This window comes from Gadus morhua, chromosome 3, assembly GCF_902167405.1.
Source record: "Gadus morhua chromosome 3, gadMor3.0, whole genome shotgun sequence".
NCBI classification, from domain to species: Eukaryota; Metazoa; Chordata; class Actinopteri; order Gadiformes; family Gadidae; genus Gadus; species Gadus morhua.
Genome location: NC_044050.1, coordinates 18,011,652 through 18,035,683, shown reverse-complemented (window position 1 = coordinate 18,035,683; position 24,032 = coordinate 18,011,652). Strand labels below are relative to the sequence as shown.

Below are 24,032 nucleotides of genomic sequence, written 5' to 3'. Positions count from 1 at the left end.
CTATCACACACATGTACATAAGTACACACACACACACACACACACACACACACACACACACACACACACACACACACACACACACACACACACACACACACACACACACACACACACACACACACACACACACGTTTCAAGATCAATGTGGATCAAAGTGTTATTTTTCCCTCCCAACCTCTCCTTAGCCTTGTTCCTCCTGGCTTGCTGCTCCTCACTGCTCCTCACCTCTGCTCCTCAATACCCCTCACCTCTCCTCTCTTCACCTTCGTCTCCATGCGGTCCTCCATCAGCACCAACCCTCTACCCACCAGCCCCCCACGGTGGGGACAGGTGGATCGTATCATAGCTCCAACGGGTTCCCTTTTGGGAGCTCTCGGAAAACACGCCAACGCCAACTGGCACTTACTGCTGTCGGCTCCCCGCCGATGGCAGCTATGGAGCGGGGAGATGCGATGCTGTGGGGGTCTGGGTCCAGGAAGGGGGAGCTTACAGACAGGAAGTGAGGTCTCGCTGTGAGGGGAATATCGGGCAAGTGACTCTTAAAACATGGAGTGGCTTTTAATTTAGCTCCCATTATTATTTAATTTTAGCATAGGGACCCAGGGGCCCCAAGGGGCATGAAGGGTCCGTTATTTATCTGTGGAATTTAATAGTTTTTCCCAGTATATGAGTTTTCCCCTTGACAAGAGGGTCTCTCCTATGGACGGGCACTGTTCATGTTTTCTTACCTGGCGGGGTCCAGGCTGTTAGAGGTTGGAATGCGGCCCTCTGTCCCTCTCCCTCGCTGTCCTGCTGGTATAATGGACTCCACGCCCCTCCCCTGTCTGAGCTCTGTGTGGGGAGTGGATGGGACTTTTTACCCCTCTTTCAGAAAAGCATGTTGCCAAAGTTATGTCCACCTTTTTTGAGAATTATAGTATTTAGCATAGAGATGATACGATCATAAATAATACATAACGTGTGGTTTTCTCTTTGTTTAGATATGAAGTCAGTGGATCAGTTGTATATATGCACTCCCCCTGGGATGGCTTTTTAGGATATTTCCATGCTTTAATACTGGATTTGATTCCAGGCTACACGGCTTAGATATTAATTCAGAATTATAACTACAGGCTTATTTAGAAGTTTGTATGAATCATTTTAATAGTTTTTTTATTTTTTAATAAATAAAATCTAATTATATTGGGTTGATGGGTTTATTACATTAATCTAATAAATTTAACTTTTTATTGATATTTATACGTGTTTAATATTTTTTTATTCATCTAGCCAGTAAAGTCTCTTTGGAACAATTTGGATGAATACATAACTTTTATTTTCCTTAAAAAAATATGAAATCTTACAGTATACTATTCATATGGTGCCGAACAGAGTCGTTGCAAAACAGAATAAGATAAATTATTTACATCTTACTTCAGTCATTTATTTATTTATAATACTTTATTATTATCATATTACTATAAAAAGAGAAAGTTTAAAACTAGTTAATAAAAGAAAAAGAATTCCAAAATACATTCTTGGGTATAAATGATATACGACTGATAATGCCAAATTAAAGACTTCACAAGGATTTCAAAATTCTTGAGTGTAAATATTTGGATGTCAGGAAATATTCCCTTAGTTGGGATTTCCGTCACATGAGCATCACTTTGAGATGTATGTTTTCCTTTACCAAGATAACATCTGCCCACACAAACATACACAGAAAGCGACGTCGGTGTTAACATATTTCTACTCTTGTTTTTCCGACAGTCGGGAAATAGCAGTTGAAGAGCTCCACACTTCTCGACAACGAACTAACGATAAACTAAATACAATAAAACAAAATCAACTTTTTTAACCGACCGGATCGCACGCTGATGCGTGTTGTTTGCTTGTTTGGTGGTAGAGATGTTTATCGTGTGATTGGCTCGTTGAGGAACGTACACGGCTGGTGCTGTTCCCCAAGATTATCGTTGAAATGTTTACAGCCCCCCTCCCCCCACCCCGTGTCACCATGTAATTGAATTTAACGCCGGATCAAACAGCCACAGCAGGTCCGGCGTCCTGTTTCCTCCATCCAATAATAGATGGATAAATAAATGGAAGACCCTGAGGTCTTCCTCGGCCGTCCCCGGTCTCCGCGTAACTCGTGAGAGGGACTGACCAGAACTAGCCCCGTCTATTTGTTGAGGGGTCAAGCCTTCAGCCGTCTGTGTCAGATTTTTACATTGTTGTGGCGAGCCTGCCTGATGTTCGAAGGACTACTTTTTTTGCAGAGGAAGTCTGTCTTCTCTCACCCGCAGCGGCGGCGGTATATTTAGATGTTGATTATGGATAATCAGCTGCAATGACGGAAGTGCGTGGCATGTGTGTTTAGACTCACTGCCGTCGCTGCCCAAACAAAGGGGCAGTCTTGTGGGCTTCTGGTCTGTCCCAGCGGCTGGCAAGTTCAATTAATGCCTCGTTCTCGCTTACTCTTTATTGACACACAATACAAACACAGGATTTCATGCAAAACACTGTTACACACACACATATTGTCTATTTTCTATAGCTCAGAGAATCGGTCAAATGTACGCATGTTGACGAGAAGCTCCCGATCGAGACTAGGGTGGTGGCGGTGGTGGTGGTGGAGGGAGGGGGGCTGTGGGGGGGGGGAGTTCGATCGCGCAGTGCCCCATCATCAGTCGGGAGGTCAGGTTAAAGGTGATAGGTCATAAATGGCTGCTTGTATCCCCTCATCATCGGGAGGGGAGCTGTGGCCGCCGCCCCTTATCGCCGCCATAAAAGTCATGACACTGCTGACCAAATCCAATATCCTATCACTGAATTGTCCCTGCGGTCGCTGTCTGTCACCGGGACCTGTCCTGATGTCTCTGATCAGGGTCAATGCTCTTCTCTTTTAATTGAACTCCAACACACGTTTCTCGGCCCATAATGACACCATTCGTCTTGCCATCACCCCTTTGTCCGTTTATTTCCCCAGGACATGCCAATGACCTCCCGTGCGTTTGTCCAGTGTTCAGCTCCCCAATCAAAGGCTTGATTATTTTTTAGCGTCCAAGGCAGTGTTTGGAAGGTATTCAAATGCAGCTTTACATTATATTCTTCGCTTTTCGAAAAGAAAAAAACCACTATTGACTTTGAATCCCAATCATTTAAGCTTTCGCTCGTGTTTCCTTAAGCGTTGAGTGCGTGCAGCATTGTTTACCACCTTGCTTCTGATTTGTGTTTATTTAAGAGAGCAGGGGGGCTTGCAGTGGTCTGGCGTGTCCGTGTCCAGGCCCCCAGCCCCAGGCCTCCAGCTCATGGTTAATGTCCCTCAACCTCCAGGGGCCCCCGGGCTCCTCTGACACACTTCCTCCGAGTCCCGTCCCCGTCTGCCACGAAAAAGGGCCTGCTCTGCCAGTGATTAAAAAGAAAGAATAAAACAACTCTATTTACACTCCCAAACCCCTGACGTGTATTCGCCCTCTTTGCCCGGCGCTATTTTGAATGTATTGTAAACACGGTCAATGCCAATATTTTCCGCCGAGACAAAAAGCACTTCTGATTTTGATTTGGTTGCAAGCTCACTGCCACTGCTCGGAACCCTTGGTCTCAGACTGATGGTTCACAGGCATTTTCCCCCTTTTTTTGTGTGTTTTTTTTTTATTAAGAGTGGTTTCTGTTCGAATATGATCCGTTCTGATGGTTTCACACGCGTCAGGGTTAAGGAGAAAAACCTTGGAGAGGGTGATATGAATGGTAACGCATGTGCTAATGCACGGGGATGTGTCCCGAGAAACGGGTGTAAACTGAGCCGTTCCTTCCTCCCTGTAACACTCATTCTTCCTGTGGGCTCGGGACGTTTCGCTGAAAGGGCATAAACACGCACTCCTCTATCCAGCCCGAGACACGGAGGGGAGCAGAGTTCATCGCAAGCATTCCCACTTTCACTTTTTTATCTTCGTTTTGAGCCCTTGAATTTTGAAATGTGTACGCAGGCATTTTTTATATTTACAGTGTTAACTTTTATTACAAAAACTTGAATAACTTGCACACAACGTTTTTTCGATTGTCTTTATATTTATACCAAGTGCAATTCCATTTCTAGCAAATGATTAGCTCCTAAAGGATTTAAAGACGGCCATAGCTTGGAAGTTTTAAGTCTGTTAACTTGAGATTGGGAGTGCATTTTTCTCCCCGTCCCTAGAGAGGAAGAGGGGGAAAAAGCAATGTGAAGTTCAGACGGGCGACCTTGTTGCTTTATTATTCTTTTGACGGTTGTGTCGAAGGTGTTGAAATATTGAACGGAACACGAGTGCCGATGGCGACGAGTTCCTCCACCTCCTCCTTCTCCTTCTCCAACTCCTTCTCCCCATCCGTGTCGTAGCTGAGAATTTAAAGTCCAACGCGGAGCTTGTTTGAATTGTTTAAGCTGACACCTCCAAACCATAACTTTTCTCAAGGGGGAGAGGGGGTCTTAGCACGCTCACTTCAGGGTCGTGATGTATGCATCTACTCTACTGCTCTGTGCTTAATCTCCATAGCATCTGAGGCCATAGAGTGTGTGCGTGCGTGTGTGTGTGTGTGACTGTGCGTGTGTGTGCGCTTACGATAGCATGTGCTAGTTTTAGCGTCGTACCCATATAAATGATTTGTTAGCCATAAGTCATCGTGTGGATGCTAGCAGGAAAGGCTCAGCAACAAGCTTTGTTACATTAGCATCCACTTTTTAAGGTCGCTGATGATCAATGGATCTGGGCACTGGCTGATATCTCCTTTCTTCCTTTTGGGTTTTCTAAATTCTAAATCCATCTGCCCCGACCTAATAAAGACAAACACCAGTTTTTATTTAAGGAATGAAAAAAAAGAAACTTATTTTAACGGTGACCCATCTGTTTCCCAAGTCAGAACTCCCTTTTCCCTTTCCCCTTTTAGCTGCTCCATGTGTTAAATGCATTTAGTGTGTATCACTTAACAAACGTTGGCACTGACCCCACATTGTGTGTGTGTGTGTGTATTACAGGAATGGCAGAACTCCATCCAGAAGAACGCTGGGCTGGCCTTCATCGAGCTGGTGAATGAGGGCAGGTCTGTACCCTGATCACCGATACATCTTCTCACAGCACCACCTCTTCATTATCTTCCCATTGCCGGGCCGTCGGCCACCTCTCCCCCCACCCACACCACTGATCTCTGGGACGGCCCCTAGCCCCCCCCCCCCCCCCCGACCTCCTGTCATGGGTCTCCTAGTGAAGGTTCAGCAGAGGAAGATTAAAAAAAACTGCAAATAAAAATCAATGGGCAGGGAAAGAGGAGCTGAGGGGGAGGGGGAGGGTTGGAGGGGAGGCCCGGGAGTTCAAGGCTCCGTTCGATACCTGCTCGTCCCACAGGGGGCTCGGGAAGACAAGGGGTGGATGGAGAGGGTGGCGACGGGGATTTTTGATCTCAGAGTCCTTCTGTGACACTTGGGAAATCACCCCCCCCCCCATTGCACACGCACATGTGCACATACAAACACACACCCACCATCATCCCCCCACTCTGTCTCCATGTCTGGCCCTGTGAGTTCACATCTGAGTTTATCTCTCTCCTTTGCCTTTTCACCATCTGTCCTCGCTTTATTCGCTACATGCGTCTCCGACGTACGGCCTCCTTATTTGTCCCTCCGCCATCGTTCGAGAGCTTGAGGATATATCGCTCCTCTCCTCTCTTCCCACTTCACTTCTCTCTCTCGTCGCTCATCAATTCCCAATGTGGGAGGGGGCCGGCTCCCCCGTGCTTTCCATTATTGATCAGCGGATCGCATGAAGCGCTCGTCAGGCTAATCCGAGCTAATGCTAATGAGGCCGGCGGTGCACTTTTATATACCGAGGGAAAGAGAGCGGGGGAACCGGCCGTCCACTGTGCGGAGACTCTGCTACACTCTGGTTGTGGTTACTATAGTGAGGCTATAATGATTTGCGTTGGTGGTGGGGTTGGGGGGGGGGGGGGGGGGGGGGGGGGGGGGGGGGGGGGGGGGGGGGGGGGGGGGGGGGAGGGCTGTAACTTGACCCTGCCCGCTCTCCTGCTTTTAGAGCAGTTGGTACTGGCTTTAGTGTGTGCATACATTTTTTTTCTTTTCTTTTTTTTTTCTACGTCTCCTAGTTTGTATTAAATTTGAAATCCATCATCGCAGTGTACGTTGGGAAGTTGGGCAAAAAAAAAATCGGAGGTATAAAGGAAAAATGATTTTTGAAACATTTCGAACATTTTGTGTCAACTGGAAAGCCGTCGGGGATTTATTTTAGCCGTGCATGCGAAATGAACAAAGCTGCATTTTTCGTCACTTACATCATTACTCACGTGACGAAAACAAACAGCTCAAGCCAGGTTAGCTTTTTCCCTGCTCACGTTTATTTTCCCGTTTATATCTGCTTTAGTGAAACGCAAAAAAGTTATTTACAGCATCGCGTATATATATATTATTTTGTACCAATCCAAAATGCACGCTTGAGCCTCGGCGCCCTAAACGTGTATGCAAACATTTGTACGTGGGTGCGCACATGTTTAAGTGTGTGTAAGTGTGTGCCTCGTCCATATGTATGAAGCCCTAGCATCTTAAAGCTGGCGGAGGGCCGTGTTGGAGGCTCCAGAGGCGCCTCTGCTCCCCTGCTGACCTGCTCTGAAACAGCAGGCTTGGGTTACAACCGTTCCCTGGCCCCTAACCTCCACCAGCCCAGCCTGTCATGCCCCCTCCACCCTCTACTCCCAGCCCACTCTCTGGCCCCTAACCTCCACCCAGCACAGCACAGCCACTCCCCCCATCCCCCTCTGCCCCCCCCCCCCCCCCCCCCCCAGTCCATGCTGGCCTGTGGTCTGTTATTGTTCCACTTTGCACAGGCCTGACCTCCTGCTCTAGAGAGGGGTTTCTCTCTCACACACACACACACACACACACACACACACACACAAACACACACACACACACACACACACACACACACACACACACACACACACACACACACACACACACACACACCCCAGGCCCCACCCTTCAGACACACACACACACTAACATCGACTCGCCCTCTCTAACACACACCCACACCCGTACGTGTATGCATGTGTTATTAACACAGATAAGGGAGAGTGTGTTTGGGTGAGGGGGTGTAGGTTACATGTGTACCGACATGGGCAGAAGCCCTGGGCCCCTGTCAGATGAATATCATTAACAAATCAATTAGCCCCTTGGTTCCGGACAGAGGACACCTCTGGGCTGCTGGGCTAAATTAGATTATCTTCTCATTGGCCATGGCTCATTGTCGATGGTTTATTGATATTACACAGATATTAAACTTTGTTTTCCCGTATTAATCCCCAAGATGACCTACCAGCTGTCGGTGGTTTAAGGAAATCTTAAGCCTAATGAGTTTATTATTGGCACTTAAAAAAAATGATTGACAGCATTACCATCCTAATCCTGTTACGTCTTCCCGCAGCGGGTTTTCATGAGGGTGTCTTGATCTCTCTCTCTCTCTGTCTCTCTCACTCCCTCTGTCTCTCTCTTTGCAGACTTCTGAGTCACACTATGAAGGACCACCTGGTGCGGGTGGCCAACGAGGCGGAGTTCATCCTCAGCCGACAGAGGGCCGAAGACATCCAGAGACATGCAGAGTTTGAGGTGAGCGGGGAGGGGGGAGAGTGGCTTGCACCGCGTCGACAGCTCCACAAACACGGACACAAATAGCCCCCTGGTCGTGATGTTGACGTGTGTATTATGTCTGGAAATGGATAGAGGGTGAGTTTACACCAGGAAAAGGAAAGCTGTCGGTAAATAGGTTCAAAGCCAAGTGGATCTCTTTTGGCGTGTGTGTGTGTGTGGGATCTGAGCAGGAACCACAGAATAACAATGTTTCAAACGCATCAAAGCCACCGTACGCAACAGCAAGTAAGATCAGTGGAGGGGCGGATTACAGGCTTTCTTCTATCCTGTCCCATGAATCAAAAGCCCCCCAAAACCCAACGAATGTTCATCCTTTCCCGGATCTTCCTTCTACCTCGGCGTGTCCCCTCGGTACAGTAAAGTTCCTTCGCGGCTTGATGGCAAAGCGCGGTTGGCTAAAACAAAAAGCTGGTAGCCCGATGCGCACAGCTTTCATGGGGCTGGGGGGAAAACAAGCGAGTGGTAACAGTTTGAGAGAACATGGAGGAGTTGACCTAATAGCCGGTTCCAACCTGTCCATCACACCCTCCCCCCCCCCCCCCCCCCCCCCCCCCCCCCCCCCCCCCACCCCCCACCTCCCGATCTGTCACTGCCAACCCTGAGGAAAAATGTTTACTTTTCAAACATAACACCCTGTACTGCAGCTTAATAATGACGTGTCTCCATACACACAAATACAGGCATGCACACGCACAAAGACATACACACACACACAAACACAGAAGAGTCGTTTTTCGACAGGAGATCATGTTTGGCATATAATGCTAGCCAAACATTGTGCAGTGTTAATTTCTGCCCTCTCTCTTCAGGTCTCGCCTTGGGTCCCCCCCCCCCCCCCCCCCTCCCTTGAAATACCTTACCCCCCCCCCCCCCCACACACACACACACACACCCCTCCTCTTCCAACCAGCTCCGCAATACAAACGCTGCCTTTCACGCACAGCTGTAGCGCCCACTCGGCCTTGACCCACGGGCAGCGTTTATGCCCCCTACCTCGGTCTGACGGCTCAAACACCCCCACCCCATCCACCTCCCCCTCGCCATCTCACCCAAAACCATTTCCTGTCATGCCGAGGCCCTGTCCGTTATACTCCCGCTGGGGGTGTATTTCGCCAGTGACAGGAATACAGCGTCCTCCCCTCCCCTCCTCCACTCCTCTCCTCTGCTCTCCCCCGCTCCCTGGGTTCTCAGGGCCCTGCCAGCACTAAAAAAGTGCAGACAGGCCTGAGAGGTACTGGCCTGAAGGGCTCTGACTGTCTAGAACACCTCCTCCTCCTCCTCCTCCTCCTCCCAGTCCCAGTGCTAAACCTCTGCCATGCAGTAAAACGTTATGCTTTCTTTAAGGTTCACAGACGGGTCTCTCTCACTGGCGGCTCACAGGGAAGAGAAGCTCTCCCTGGGGTGCTGGGAGTTAATCAGCACAGTGGAGGCTACGGCTCTTGTCCGACTCCTGTCTCTCCGTTGCCATGTTTTTTTTTTGTTTTTACAGTTTTTTGTTGTGAACTCATTATTGAGGTAATCCTCCTTTTTATAGCTAACTGGAAACGCACTTTTTTCCGTTGTTGTTTGGTCGCTTTTCTGACCAAATCTATTTCAAGTGTTTTCCTGCGGGCTTGTTTCGCAACGGCAGCGGCGAGTTCTGACGGGGGCGATTTCGGAATCTGCGGCCGGACACACACGGGGTTTTTAAAAACAGACTTGTTTGTGTTTACAAAGATCCACGGATGTGTGCGTGGCGGCGGGCTGGAGCGGGCCCTGGAGGGATGGAAAACAATGCACCTCCCCCGGGCTTGGGGAGGTGGTGGGGGCAGTGCAGTCTGTTACAGGCTTGCTTCACTGGGCACCTTGTATACACTCTCAGCCTCAAATAGACCGGCCGTGAGCCCAGGCCCTGGGCTCACGGTGGTACCCCCATTGACCGTTTCACCCCCCCCTTTACCTTCTCTAACTCCACCAGCGTTGGACTCGGTGACCTGAGCTTCTCATGATGTACCCGCGTGTAGCTTGACCGGTTGCTGAACCGACCGCTTTTCCCGATCCCACCTAATAGGTTATTTTTGAGCCAGTTCTTTTGGTTGCCATTGTTAGTCTGTTGTCAGTCACATAACCACCGTTGTATGTGCTGGATGAAGCCCACTGGAACAAACGCAAGTCACTCGCCTAGTGTCAGAAAAATGTAATACAAGACAAGGGAGAGCACAAGAGTAGAGTAAAATGACTACTTGTTAAAAAATGTCATATTCTCACAGGGATGGTATTCCGATTTGGTATTTGAGATATTTTTGATGGGATGGTATTTGTAAGGTCATGTGTGTGCATTAAATCCGACATACCACAAGCTAGGGAGAATGGCAAAGTGGATGGATAAGCCAGGAACCCAAAGGCTGTGTATCTCTTGAGGATCTCTGGATATCCAGCATCGTTCTTTAACAGATGCAGTCTGTGAGAGGTCCTTCTTATTCAAAGGCCTTGTTCCTATATCTCCACAACTGTCTTACTCGCATTAGCGTATGTAACATGATGTTTGTAACGCCATCGAGATTGAATATGTGTTGCCAACATAGCAAGCACATCCTCTAATATATTTATATGGGTTATATATACTCTCACATTATCGCAACGAACATTGGGAGCCCCTTCCATAGCGCTCCTCCAACCGTAATAATGAATTGAAAGCTTTCATTTCGTGGCTGGATGTCAGAATCTCACTCCCACCATCACCTTTACTCAGTCCTGCAATAGTCCTTAATCAGACCCGCACCACCGCTCCACCCCCAAACTGTTTGACAATTGAGTTTGCCCCCTCCACCCACCACATAGACTTAAAGGTAGTTGCTCCTCGGTGACCCCCAGGAAGAAGTGGGCCGCTGATAAGTCTGGCTGTGATATTGCTGTATTGATTTTTGTGCCTCCCATCCGCCGCCCTGCTTCGGTGCCGATACCAGGAGCTACCAGTTTCATTTTGCACTGCCACAATAAAAATAACAGGCCAATGAAACGTCCCCCTCGGGGATTGGACTTGGTGGGGGGGGGGGGGGGTTTCAAATGTCTTTGAGAAGGAAAAGGAAAGTGCACATCTATTGTGTGTGCTGAGTTTTGTTTTGCTGTAATTTCATTATAGGTGCAGTGGATCTTCGGTTTACAAAGTAACCGTTGTTTTTTGGTAGCCATTGTTTTCTGTCTCGCACCGACTGTTACGGTACACCTGGGGACGTTTGTGAATGTGAAGCTCTGCATGGCAGGCAACACTAGAAGCAAGTTGACTCTTCTTGAGACAAGAGCAACTCAACAGATAAAAAACATATTTATGTTGAGTTCATATCCTTGGGAAGGCAGCGATGGTGCAGCCTTGAGATTTAGATGCCAATTTGCCTGAGAGACTTACTGTATGCACTCTCTCCCTTGCTCTCTCTCTCCCTTGCTCTCTCTCTCTCTCTCTCTCTCTCTCTCTCTCTCTCTCTCTCTCTCTCTCTCTCTCTCTCTCTCTCTCTCTCTCTCTCTCTCTCTCTCTCTCTCTCTCTCTCTCTCTCCTCCCCCCCCTCTCTCTCTCATATATTTCTCTTCCCCCTCCTTCATATGCCTGTTGTCTGTTGTTGTTGCTCTCGCTCACTCCCCTCTCTCTGTTTCTTCCCGGGGATGGAATTGAGTTATCTCCGCTGGCGGGAGTAAGTTATTACAGTGGGCTAAGGGTGAAACAGAGATGAAGATAACTAGGAGGGGAAATCCAATTACCTTTTAGGGTTCTCTATCTAATAGGATCCTTAATGTGGAGGAGATCTCCCGATCGCACACTGCTGGCCGGTGTGGTAAATGATAGACTCCTGATACAGAGCAAAGTAAAAAAAAAAGAGAGAGATGGAGAGGGACGAGAGATAGAAAGGAGGGAGTGGAAGAAATCGAACGTTTTTTTATGTTGCCGTTCATTAGGGATGAAATGTGGTGGACTCCAGAGCACAAGGGCAGATGTGAGGGTACAGATAGGAAGGAGGGGGCGACATCCAGGTCATTTCTTTACCCCCGCCTGCATTCTTCTGCTCTGTGCTCTATTTTACTCCCTCTCTCTCGCATCTTCCTCTCTCTCGTTCTCACTTCAACATTGTTCTTTCTAATTATTTAAACATTCTCGCATTCTCCTTTCCTTTTTCTCTCTCTCTCTCTCTCTCTCTCTCTTTCTCTCTCTCTCTCTACATCGCTCTCTCTACATCGCTCTCTCTACATCTCTCTCTCTCTCTCTCTCTCTCTTTCTCTCTCTCTCTCTACATCGCTCTCTCTACATCACTCTCTCGCTCTACATCTCTCTCTCTCTCTCTACGCCTCCCACTGGCTCTTTATAGAGCAGCTTTGATTAACCCGGTGTTATATGGAGTAATTGAATTGGCTGTCTGAGAGATGCTATGAAAGCCATGCGATAGCGGCCTAATTAGCGCCTGGCGTCATTGTCCTCCCCCCACCCCGCTCGGCTGAGCTTGTAAAGTGATCCGTGCTTTCTCCCAGAGTTAATGACATTAACATTGAGCTAATGCTCATTATGTTCTCTCATAATAACACTCACAGCCTCTCTGGAAACACTCACGTTTGGAAGCACGCTGCTTTGTGCATCAGCGCAGAAGACAGCTTAGGCTTGCTAGTTTGAACCCATCTACGCACTGGGTTAGGATTCACAACTCACCGTTTTGAGGCTCATTGTTGGACCCAAAAAAGTATTTGAGGTCCTTTTTCTTCTGGCTGAAACCTAATTAATTCCCAAAGCAAAGGTTGCACCCCCACCCCCACCACCATCACCACCTCCACAAACCCCACCTCCACCACCACCGCCACGCACGCGCCAGAGGTGTGCACACACGGCCCGCCATATGGCCCGGTTTTCATTTACACGGCCTTGGCGTCGCCGCGCCGCCGTTGTGATGGATGGCTGCCGCCGTACTGCGCGGGGCTGTCTTGTACTCATCAGCACCGGGGATGTATAGATGTCAGGCAGGCCGCATGCCGGGGCTTCTCCGACACGGGCTCTTCCTTTGTGTTGAAAATGAAGCCGGAGGGGCTGGAGGGAGAGGGGGGGGAGGCGGGGGCGGGGGGGGAGGGGGCTGGTTCAGGAGGGGAGCGTGGTCCACAATGGGGGGGGGGGGGGGGGGGGGGGTAGTATTCTGGTAGTGTCTGCCTCGGCTCTCTCTGTCAGAGTAATGAAGTCCCCAGGTACCCCCTCCACCACAGCCGTCATTATGTGCAGCCAGCTGACCTCAAGCCGGGGAGAGAAGTCTTTGGTCCGCTCCTCTCTTTTGTTTAGTTTTTTTTAAATTCTCCTTTGCTTGACGGTCTCTGGAGTGCAACTATGAGAGTTTTGACTGCCTCCTCTGTTGTCATTTGTCACCGACAGCAGGGCAATCTACATAAGTTGAAGTTGCTCGCCTGCCGGTCTCATATCTCGGAATAAAGACCCAACGGTGGTGTGATTCTCTTTCTCCATGCTCACCTCTAGTCACTTAATTCCCAGTGTATGTATTTGTCTGGTGCCTGTTTCATCTCCCGGTCGGTCTCACTGTCATGTCCCTGTTCATTTGTTATATCCTTTTGATAGGACAGCCCCGAATCCGAATAACATATTTTTCATTTCGCTCGTGCCCTTTTCCGTATTTAACTATTTTTCAAAACCCAGATGACAGTTTTAACATCGATGATTTTTCACGTGGCACGACCTTGGAAGCTCCGCTGGCGTCTGGGGTGCAAGATGCTAACTACGCAGACGGATGGTGCGGTGCGCATTGGGAGGTTTCTGCACAGACCAGGCGCTTTTATTCCCCCTCTCTTCTTGGTAGGAAGAGATGAAGAGGCTGCCAAGCAAACATTGTGAACAGTCCATTAAGGAGCAGCCAGGGATGGGGAGAGGAGAAGAGGGATGAGGAGGAGGAGGAGAGATACTTTGATAAGTGTTGCGTCTGTGTTAACCTTGATGGCAGCTCGTGTAGGACTGATCACGCCAGCCGCAGGGATCTGTTTTGGCTGGATTCAATTTCTTTCATTATTTTCTTTTTTTAACTCAATTCGCTGTAGGAGAAGAGAGCGTGTGGGACAGTGGAATGGAGAGAGAGGCCAAGAGGGAGAGAGGCAGAGGGGGAGAAAAAATCAATAGTGAGAGTAGTAGTATGACAGGAGCATCACTTCAGAATTGAAGTGGCTGTCAGCCATTGTCATTTGGTGACTTTTGTTCGCCATTGTACTTTTAAGCCCTCATTTTTCTCCCCAATCCTTTTTTTTTGGCCCATTTCTTCCGCCAGCCCATTGTCTGAATTCCCGTGGTACCGCTTCACGTTGCGATTTGAAAACTGGAAGGGCAAAAGATCAAGTGCGCGAGAAGCTCCTCCAAAACCAATTGCTGGAGTGGAGCGGCATCTCCCTTTTTTTTTCCCCTCCTTTGCTTCTTCTTCGTATTTGGTGACCCCCATCTTCTTCTTCTCATCTCACCCCCCCCGACTCCTCTCCCCCCGGTCCTCCGCTTTGTTCCGCGTGGAATTCCTTACTCCTAGGCCTATTTGCATTCTTTGATACGCGACAAGGACAAGGCTGACGTCCCCCCCCCCCCCCCCCGGGGATCGCTTGTCGACGGATGTGAGATATTGGAGAAGTGTGCGACGAAAAAGGAGAGAGAGTGCGGGAGAGATACGGAGTGTGTAGCGCTGCAGTGCCACCGGTGTCACGAGATTGCAAATCAGGTCTTTTTAATAACCTCGCTGCTGTTGTCCTTCCCGCCTGCCGCAACCGAGTCCGGAGCAACAAAGAGGGCTTTTGAAGGCTTGCAGTAACGCCGCCATCGCCATCGGCATTGCCATCAGGGCTAGACCCGACTCTGTCACTCTAATGGATAAACACAGGGTTGATATGTCGTAATGAGCCTCCACTCTCAAGCCCATTACCCTGGTTAACCCTCCCAACCCCCTCCGCGAGAGGGGGAGGACCAGGGAGCCGGTGCATCCTCTCTCTCTCAGCGTTAAAATAAGGACAGTGCCATGAGTAGACCTGTGAAACACACAGCCGTCCCGTGCTCCCTTTCACTTGGCCTGCCCCGATGCTGCACTAGATAGCGTCATAGCCATAGCAACCCAATAGTAACAATACGATGGTGGCCAAGCCCACCACTGCTGTTATAAAATGTGGTTCATGACGTGATCAAATAAACATTCTTCAAAATTCATATTCATACTCTGAAATCTTTTATCCACAGATGTAAGCCAGTGTCATTATGGGATTACGCCATCCAAAATTGTTTTCTTTTGTCTGAAGTTTCTACCCCCAACCGATTCTTCTTTTCCCCTCTCCCTCTCTCTGCAAACGCCACTACACACCCACAGTTGTTAATCCGAAGCCTGGGCAGATTGCGAGCGACACGACTCTGCGTAATTGACTCGATTAACGCCAACCATTATCATGCCGGCCGCTCGGAGCTGTCTCCTCCGCCGCCAGAAAGCATTGCGGCCTCCCCCCCCCCCATCGTAGGGCCGACCCCGTCAGCTAGTCCTTGTAACGGAAGGTGCTGGCCATGATTACAGTGTCGCAAGTCATAAAGGTCTCGCTGCCAGCAAGCTGTGCCCTGGTTAGGAAGCTAAAGCATAGCACACCTCCCTCTCTCTCTCTCTCTCTCCCCCTCCCCCCTTCCCCTCCGCCGCCCCCCCCCCCCAGCCCTCTGACCACATAATCAACTGCTCCCCCCACTTTTTTTGCTAGTAAATGGTAGACCTTGTTTCAAAATATGGCCATTTATAATGTTTTTTTTATGTCGACGTGCAGGCCTGGGCTTCCTTGACTTCTTCAAGGTCACTTGGAAAAGGAGGTTGGGTTTTTTCAAAGCGGATGGAAGTTAAATGTGAAAAGATCTGTGATCTATTCATTTTTAACTTTCTAATTTTAGTTTTTTCCTCATTGTCTTCATTATATACGTATATATATAAATACATATATATATACCCTCTGTGTCGCAGGAGCTAAATTATAGTGACTGGCAAAATGGTGTCGAAGAAAGAGTAAAGTCAAAGGTTGAGCAGTAAAATGAAAACGGTTTGAGCGTACAACCTACTAAAGTGACCCCCACCCCAACGTATTTAGTGACTCAAGGGCCCGCAGGACTCCCCGTGACTCGTCTTTTCCAGCGCTACGCAAACATACCTCTGGTCATTAATGGCCTTCTGCGTGCGTGTCCTGCCTCTTTTACCCTTGGTTGTTATTTCAGGGAGTGAGTCTGTGAACCTTTTTTTGTTTCAGAACTTGGCCGGCTTTGGCCAGGCTTGAGAGAAAATCCCATTACTGCATGGAGTCTTAAGGTTTTTTTTAGGGGTGGGGCCGTTTGCAGGTGATGAAGTGTTTGCTTATGGTCACGAGTGGGAAGCCACAGTTGCTGATTGTGGTGCACCCTGGTCACGGTTCACCGAGCAGTGGACGGACATGAATATTTTGGATGATCCATCACTCCTTTTTAGCATTTCATATATTTTGGTTCAACATATTCTCCAACTTTTGGAGAGTATGGTATTCTGTAGAAAATGCTATACATAAATGTTCAAATTGATAAATAAATTATACATATATGTAGCATACACTAACCTTCGCTACAGCTCTTTACATCTACTTATTACACACACATTCAGACACGCACACGCACACACACACACACACACACCTTAACTCCAGTGTACCATCAGAGCCGTGCGCTGCCTTTATTTCCTGTGTTTCCCGGGTCATCCTGGGGTAAGGTCAAGGCCCCCCCCCGCTCCAGCACAACACAAAGAGACATAGATTGATAATTAGGGCCCAATAGCCTGAAGAAAAGCCCTGCTAATGTGATTTATACCCATGGATTTTCTGTCAGATATGAAAAGTTGTAGTTCAAATTGGAAAGGAGGAGCCATTATAAAACACTTTACCAGCTTCACTGGTAACCCGGGAGTGGCAGGTTGCGTTTAGACGGCCGCCCATGTCCCGGTCTCAGATGCTGTACTGTAGTCTGTCGCGCGGTAGGGTTTGGCTGCGGGGTTTTTCGATAAGGGCATTAGTACACCGACCGAGGTAGCGTAGAATCAAGTGGGTTGAAGGATAATACAGCTTTTAGTTTTAGCGGCCACACACAGTCCATTGCAGATGTTGCCATGAATTGAACAAAGCAATATTCAAAGAGCGTCATTAGATGCAAAAAAAACCTAACTTTTTAAAATGATCAACAAATTCAGTATTCGGTTGTGTGCAGCATTAAGAAATACAAATCAACCCAAACCTTTCAACATTTAGATAATGTTCATTTGAAATGAAAACCATTTTCCCCGAATTCAAAGGCCCTCTGCCTGATAACAGACTCCGACAGTGAGAAATGTCTCGTCCCTGAGCACGGGGCTCTCAGCGGGATCTGAACCGCCGCAGGCCATTCCTATCTATCTCTGTGTGCTGTTATTAATCACCAGGACGCCAAATCACCCCACCTCGATTCCTGCCCCCCCCCCCCCCCATTTTAAAAGGTTTGTTTTACTTAACGTCGGATGTGTGTGTGTTTTACCGTGTGTGAAGGGACCGTAATCAAAAGTTCACATCAATTCGCCTGGTCCTCTCATCATTCAATCAATTTACACGAGTGTTGTTGTGATGCAACGTTTTATTTGAAGTACATGCAGAGGCATGACGGTCCAGTCTGTGGTCAGGGGGTTTGACCCCCAGCCAATATGTTCTGTGTTCAATCCCACCAGATGTCTGCCATCCACCTGTAGATACCTCATCCTATCCTGTTCAAATCTCTTTGGCTTCAAGAAGCTAAATAGTAAGAGAGTAGAGTATTCATAAGCAGTATTGACATTGTACCTTCCCCCCCCTCCGTCCTGCGACCCCCCCAGTCCAACTGCGCTCAGTACGCGGCGGAGAAGCGCGACGAGGAGAAGATGTGCGACCACCTCATCCGGGCGGCCAAGTACCGCGACCACGTCACCTCCACACAGCTGGTCCAGAAGATCGTCCACATCCTCACCGACAAGCACGGGGCCTGGGGGAACTCCTGTGCCAGGTGGGTGAAACGGGTTCTGGCCCTCACATGTGTGCAATGTAATGGCTATAACAATAGTGGGTGTTTAGCGTCTGTGCACGGCTAAGGAGTTGGATGACATGATACACATGCGCATGCACACACACACACACACACACACACACACACACACACACACACACACACACACACACACACACACACACACACACACACCAAACATACTTTGCAGGGAGGAATACAACATCAAAACATGATGCATTCTTATAGAAAGTGAAAGTACGCTGTAGCCAAAACATTTTTTAAGTCATCATATCCCGAGTGGCACTTTCTACATGCTTTCACAATGAACACACAAACACATACAGCTCTATGTGAAGTCTGTTTGTGTTCCTCGTCATGTAGTGAATCAAAATGACCGTCGTCCAGAGAATTTCCCGCCTTTATTCTAGTTCTGGATCCTATGTTCCACAAAACTCTCACAGTCACCATGTAAGGCCCCTGGTCCTTCTGCGACACGTTCAATAGGCTCCAGCCAGGATCAGATTTAAAACGCTGGATCCATTGACGTTGGAGCGAGAACAAAGCGGCTCTAAGCGGCTCCATGGCCTGTTGAAAAGCAGGAGGTAACCCTAGCCTCTCTGCCTTGTTTGTTTCATCCGAGAGGCCCTGTAGCTATTCCCTAACGATGGCTGTTTGTGTGCAGGTATAGGGGGGTAATGGGGGGCTGCTTGGCTGCTGCGGCTGCGGCTGCTCGCCTCCTACTTGTTAGGCCGGGCTCTCTGGAGACCAGCCTGCAATGGGGCTCGCTGTGCAACTGGATCACAAACTCTAAATCTAATCACACTCCTCTCTCTCTCTCTCACTCTCACTCTCACTCTCACTCCCACTCTCAAACACACTCTGTGCCTCTCGCTCTCTTGCTCGCTCGCTCTCTTTCTCTCTCCCCTCCCTCCCCCCTCGCTCTCCCTTATTCTCCCTCCTGGGCTGCTTCCTCTGCTGGTATTTTTGCCCTTCCACAACACTGTCCTCTCTCCCCTTTTTATATCATCACATCTCATTCTGCCAGTGTGTACAGCATAACCTTAAAGTGTACTCACAGACAGACAGACAGACACAACTTAATAAATATATACAAATACAACCTTTGCTGGTTGCTGCTCCGATCCTGCTTAAGTGGGCTCTAGCCATGTCTCTCTCTCTCTCTCTCTCTCTCTCTCTCTCTCTCTCTCTCTCTCTCTCTCTCTCTCTCTCTCTCTCTCTCTCTCTCTCTCTCTCTCTCTCTCTCTCTCTCTCTCTCTCTCTCTCTCTCTCTCTCTCTTCCCCCCCCCCCATTACCGGCGCTGTATGCGGCGGTGCTATTGATGGTTTCCCTAATGGCAGGCGATGGGAGAGCCGGGAGCCGGTGCTGGCATGGGGCCTGGGAGCGCTGGGCTCTTTTAATAAATCACAATCAGTCCCGTGCCATTACATCAATACCCTCAGTCAATTACGGCGAAGGTCAGGTGGGCCGGCTTCGCAACCCACACCACAGTTGGGCAAGGCTGCAACATCTGGTCGCCGGGCAGATCACGAAGGGGGGTGGGGAAATGAGCAAAATAAATAAATGTGATGAAAAGGTTGACTATGGGTGCAGATGCGTAGCCGATGTACCCTGTGCCGGCTAGCGTTACCGTTGGAGGAGACATTTTGTAGAGGCGAGTACATTGTAGGTTTGTGTGCACGCACATACGCATGCATGCAATCACGTCTTCAAACTCTCACACGACACAGGTTTGAATGTGTAGCCGCTCAAATCCTTTCACTGAATGACAAGTGTGGCAGGAAACATCGTCTCATATACATGTACACACACGTAGATTGAGCTGTGAAAAGAAAATCCAATAACAGGCAAGATATTACACCGCCATGATTACGACCTTTTTGTTGCGGGCGTGTAAGATTCCACCGCCTGCCGACTGGCGCTCCGCAAAAAAAGCGTATTCCCCGAAGTTTCCATTCAATATAGGCTCTGAAAATGAAAATATTATTTTCTCACAAGCTGATGGGAATTGTTGTTTCCTCACGGCAGGCATCTAATATCTTGTGACACGCCGCGACCCGCCTGAATGCAATTTGTGTCTTAATATCCAGCGTACTGCGGCCCGGGCCACATGGGGACCCAGGTGTTATGTGATTTTCTCTGTTTTACCACTTTCAGCTTTCTCTCTCTCTCTCTCTCTCTCTCTGTCTCTGTCTGTCTCTCTCTCTCTCTCTCTCTCTCTCTCTCTCTCTCTCTCTCTCTCTCTCTGTCTCTGTCTGTCTCTCTCTCTCTCTCTCTCTCTCTCTCTCTCTCTCTCTCTCTCTCTCTCTCTCTCTCTCTCTCTTCTCCTTCCCACCGTTTTTTGCTCTCTCTGTCTCTGTCTCTGTCTCTCTGTCTCTGTCTCTCTCTCGCTCTGTCTCTAGACACACCAGTCTCCTCCCTCCTTGTCTCTTTCTCCTTTTTTGACCTAAACTTTCTTTTGAATTCCTCCTGCGCCGTGCCACAGGAGAGAGTGCGTGGAGGCGCTAGACAAAGACGAGCATCTCTCCTTCCTCTGCCCTTCTCTGTCACATCGACACGCCCAGGGACGTAGCAGACAGGTCCACGCGCAGCCAGACAGGTCCTCCAGCCAGCCAGCCAGTCAGTCAGTCAGTCAGTCAGACAGTCAGGGGTTACTACCTGTTCCTCCATATATATTTATATCTGTCCGTGCCCCGGTACCTCAGGGACGCCAGGTGTACCCCGTGCCTGCCGTCCTCACTTCGCCTGGGGAACCGGGGAACAAATACAAAGTGTCAATGAACTCGGAACAAAAAAAGACGGAATAATAAAACGAAAGAAGAAGGAAATATGAAGTGAAATGACTTGGATGCATAGTTTCTGTCATAGCCGTATATCTTCTTTCTTTTTATATTTATAATTTGCTTATTTCCCGATGTATTAAGTAGTATGAGGTTACAGATGTATTTGTAATATTTCTCCTTCTATATGCCTTCTTTTTCATTTACTTTTTCATTTACTTCTTATATTTAAATCCGTGAGCTCGGCCGGGGGGGTTGGGTTGTGGACTGCGGCTGAGATGCGTCAGGGCGTTCCTTTAGGTCAGTGGACGAAGGATCATCCGTTTGTGTGTCCGACACCGAGAGGGTGACATCCAGGACGAAAAGGGGGTGACACGCGGGGCAGAGAGGCACTCCCAGACAGACCATACCCATGCCCAACACGCCAGCCAGGCAGTGTATCACACACCAAGGCCCCACGATGACACCCATGCCCAAGGAGGGTGGCGCCCATGCAGAGCGGATGACACACCCAGACACCCAGAGCACTGAGAGGGGGGGGGGCGGGGGGGATGATGGAGAGCAGCACCGCAGCGTGTCCGGGGACCGGGCTCTCTCTCTTCCCTCTCTCCCTGGTGGACCCGTCCTTCATTACATTCTAATAGGCTGACTAATGTACCATGGAAACTCACTCTGGGCGCTGGAACTTGGGGGCGGGGCGGAGGGGGGAGGCAAGGAACGGATGTGTATCTGGTGAACAGCAGAGAATATGTAAGGGTATGAAAGGCAGAAAGAAAGGTATTCAGTGTTGAAATGTTGAGGGTATTGCATCAGCGTCGAGTGTCAGTGTTCTAGTGTTCTAGTTCCTGAATAGGACTCGTGGATGAGCTGGTTTTTATGGCCATAGTTTTGACGCTTGGCATTTCCGGCTCTCACACGTCCCACTTTCCCCGCTCGTAAAGGCTGACATCAGCACTCTTTTTCATTTCCTGTTTATTCCAGTTGCTCTCTTTTCCACTGTGACCCTCTTCTCCAACCCCCACCTCCTCCTCCTCCTCTTCCTCTTCCTCTTCCTCCTCCATCCCCCTGCAGTACACACGCGCACCTCCACCACGAGTCCCTATTGCTCCTCCGTCCGCCCTGCAGCACACGTACGCACCTCCACCCTGACTCCCTCCTCCTCTTCCTCCTCCTCCTCCTCCTCCTCCCCACAGTGGGCTGCTTCAGCGGTCCTCTAATAGACCCCCCTCAGGCTGCGGGGCTTCCCAGTCGGAGGGACATCCATCTTTTGGCGTGTCACGCCACAGCCCGGCAACGAATCTCTGTGATGCGCGCCCCAATTTTTCTTCAGTAAATCAAATCTTCCTTCCTTCAGAAAGATGAATGCCTCGGCTGCGGGGGTGCTAGAGGAGCGGGGAAAAAAGGAAAAATCAATGGCAGCAAAATTGAAACAGTATGCCCCTGTATTGATCGGCCGCGCGAGATCGAAAAGGAAAAGCTTTGTAACTGTTGGGCTGGACAGTTAGCTGACCTGTAATGGACAAACTATTGATATTAGCATTACTATTTTATCTTTTACTATGTCATTTCGTGGGGGTGCCAGAAATGTTTTTTTTTTCTCATCCATGGCTAACAGCAAGCATCCTGTTACGAAATAATGTTTAGTTCTGTCCATGTTGCTTTATCCGTTAGAACATTTGATAAGGGAATGTGTGACTGTAAATGCCTTCTCAGCAATACTACAGAGAGCGATAAAGATAATATATAGATAGATAGATAGCTATAGATTGATAAAAATATATTCATATGTATATAAATAAATAATTGGTGGTGTGATAATACATATACTAAATTAAGCATATTAATCTTACAGTGGTCTTAATCTTAATGTACGTATTAGTCTGAGCTTGTGTGTTCATTCAGCTGACAGAATATCAGCTAAATGAAATATTATTAATATTATGAGGAGTTGCCAAACACATTTTGTATGCTTTGCATGCTCTCGGAACAAATTCTCCATTAGGATCTCCAAGTTCACATGCTGCGTCTCCAAATGCGAGGCCTGGATAGTGTCTCTTGGTTGCTTTTATGTGCACATCTAAGGAACCGTCCACAGGCTTCGTAATGGGTACACACGCATACTGTCTCAGCAGATCTCAATGACCAGGCTGGGACAGTGTGTGTGTATGTGAGTGCAGTGCACGCGTGTGAGTGCGCGTGTGTCAGTGCATGTGCGTGCGTGTGTGTGCGTGTCAAGGGAGATTGTATCCATGGAGCTTAAGAACATAACTGTTTAGAATACCTCTGGCCGCTTCAAATGTTTGACATGAGAGGGACACGAAGGACAGCGAGAGTCGGAAAACGATGCAAAAGTTTGAAAGAACGATGAAGAGCCTTAGTAGGAGAGTCCAAACTTGAACTAAGAAGGAGGATATAGTACACTTCTTCTCCATTCTTTTCCATTGGAGGAACACTGTTGAAAGATGACTGATTGCAGTGTTGTTGTTGAAAAGGTCAATCGTGTGTCTCAAGGGTGGGTTGGTAAGGATGTTTATCGCTGTGGTCCCAGTGCTATCTGACCCATCAGACCCCCACTGTTGTATATTTGGAGTGAATTGACATTGGTTATGTTTCTCCATTGAGTTGTGTACTGGATATTTGGTGTATTCTCGTGGGGAACATCTACCCTTTTAACCCCTGCGAAGCATTCATGTCCTTACCCTTGCAAAAATTTGAATCTACCGTACTCTTCGGCAAATACATTTCAATAATAATGTACTGAAGGGCGTTGGGACCGCAATGTCATGTCCTTTTATTTAATGTTGATAAAATAAGCATCAATACGTGCTTTCCTTAACTGCGCCCTATCACCTTGGAAGAGCTTTTGGTTTGCTTAAAACTGCTTATTGGCTCTGAGTCCTGAAGAAGACGAGGATGAAGAACAAGACAGGGCGCAGAGAGCAGCTGTTGACCCCCCGACTCCTGCTTCTTGCCTCCTCGGTTCCTCTTGTTTCCTTACCGTCCAGATCATACTTCAGAACCAATTAGCCGGCCGAGTTTGAGCCGCGGCCTTCCGTCTGTCTGCAACGCAGCCGTAAACATCTGGGCATAAACATTTGTTCTTGGGGAAACGCGAGACGCTGATTATGTTTCGGACCTCCGTATCATGCTGCGATCTCCTGCTCAGAAAGTCCTTCAACGGATTTAAAGCAAAACCACCGTCTTCTCTCCACTCCACCCCTCCCCCCCCCCAACCCCCTGGGCTCATTAATCGTGCACCGTGACATCTGTGACAAAAAACAAAGTTTAGACAAAAAGCTAAAAAGAGGATGTTGGGCGAACTCTCCCCCGGGAGAGGACAGCGCTCAGCATGACGTATGATGCGTTCCTGCCGGCTCTATGAAATGACGCATCGGTGCGAGGTCCTACCGTGCAAAGCGAGCTTATAGATATGAATAAGAATACGGCCCTAATGCTAACATTTACCATGGCTGTGTATACAGTGCAGTGGCCCCGGTTGTGGGCAATGGTAACAAAGTGTCA

The 24,032-nt window shown here is 48.7% G+C and overlaps 1 protein-coding gene across 5 annotated transcripts in view; it reads left to right on the top strand.

Moving 5' to 3' along the window:
- The window catches only part of lrba (LPS-responsive vesicle trafficking, beach and anchor containing), a 186,454-nt gene that overhangs the window by 74,040 nt on the left and 88,382 nt on the right, over window positions 1-24,032 (top strand). For all 5 annotated transcript variants that reach the window (XM_030351779.1, XM_030351781.1, XM_030351778.1 and 2 more), the window contains exons 34-36: window positions 4,997-5,061; window positions 7,528-7,636; window positions 17,542-17,708. In XM_030351779.1, the coding sequence (XP_030207639.1) occupies window positions 4,997-5,061; window positions 7,528-7,636; window positions 17,542-17,708 (341 nt within the window). The remainder of the gene's footprint in view (window positions 1-4,996; window positions 5,062-7,527; window positions 7,637-17,541; window positions 17,709-24,032) is intronic.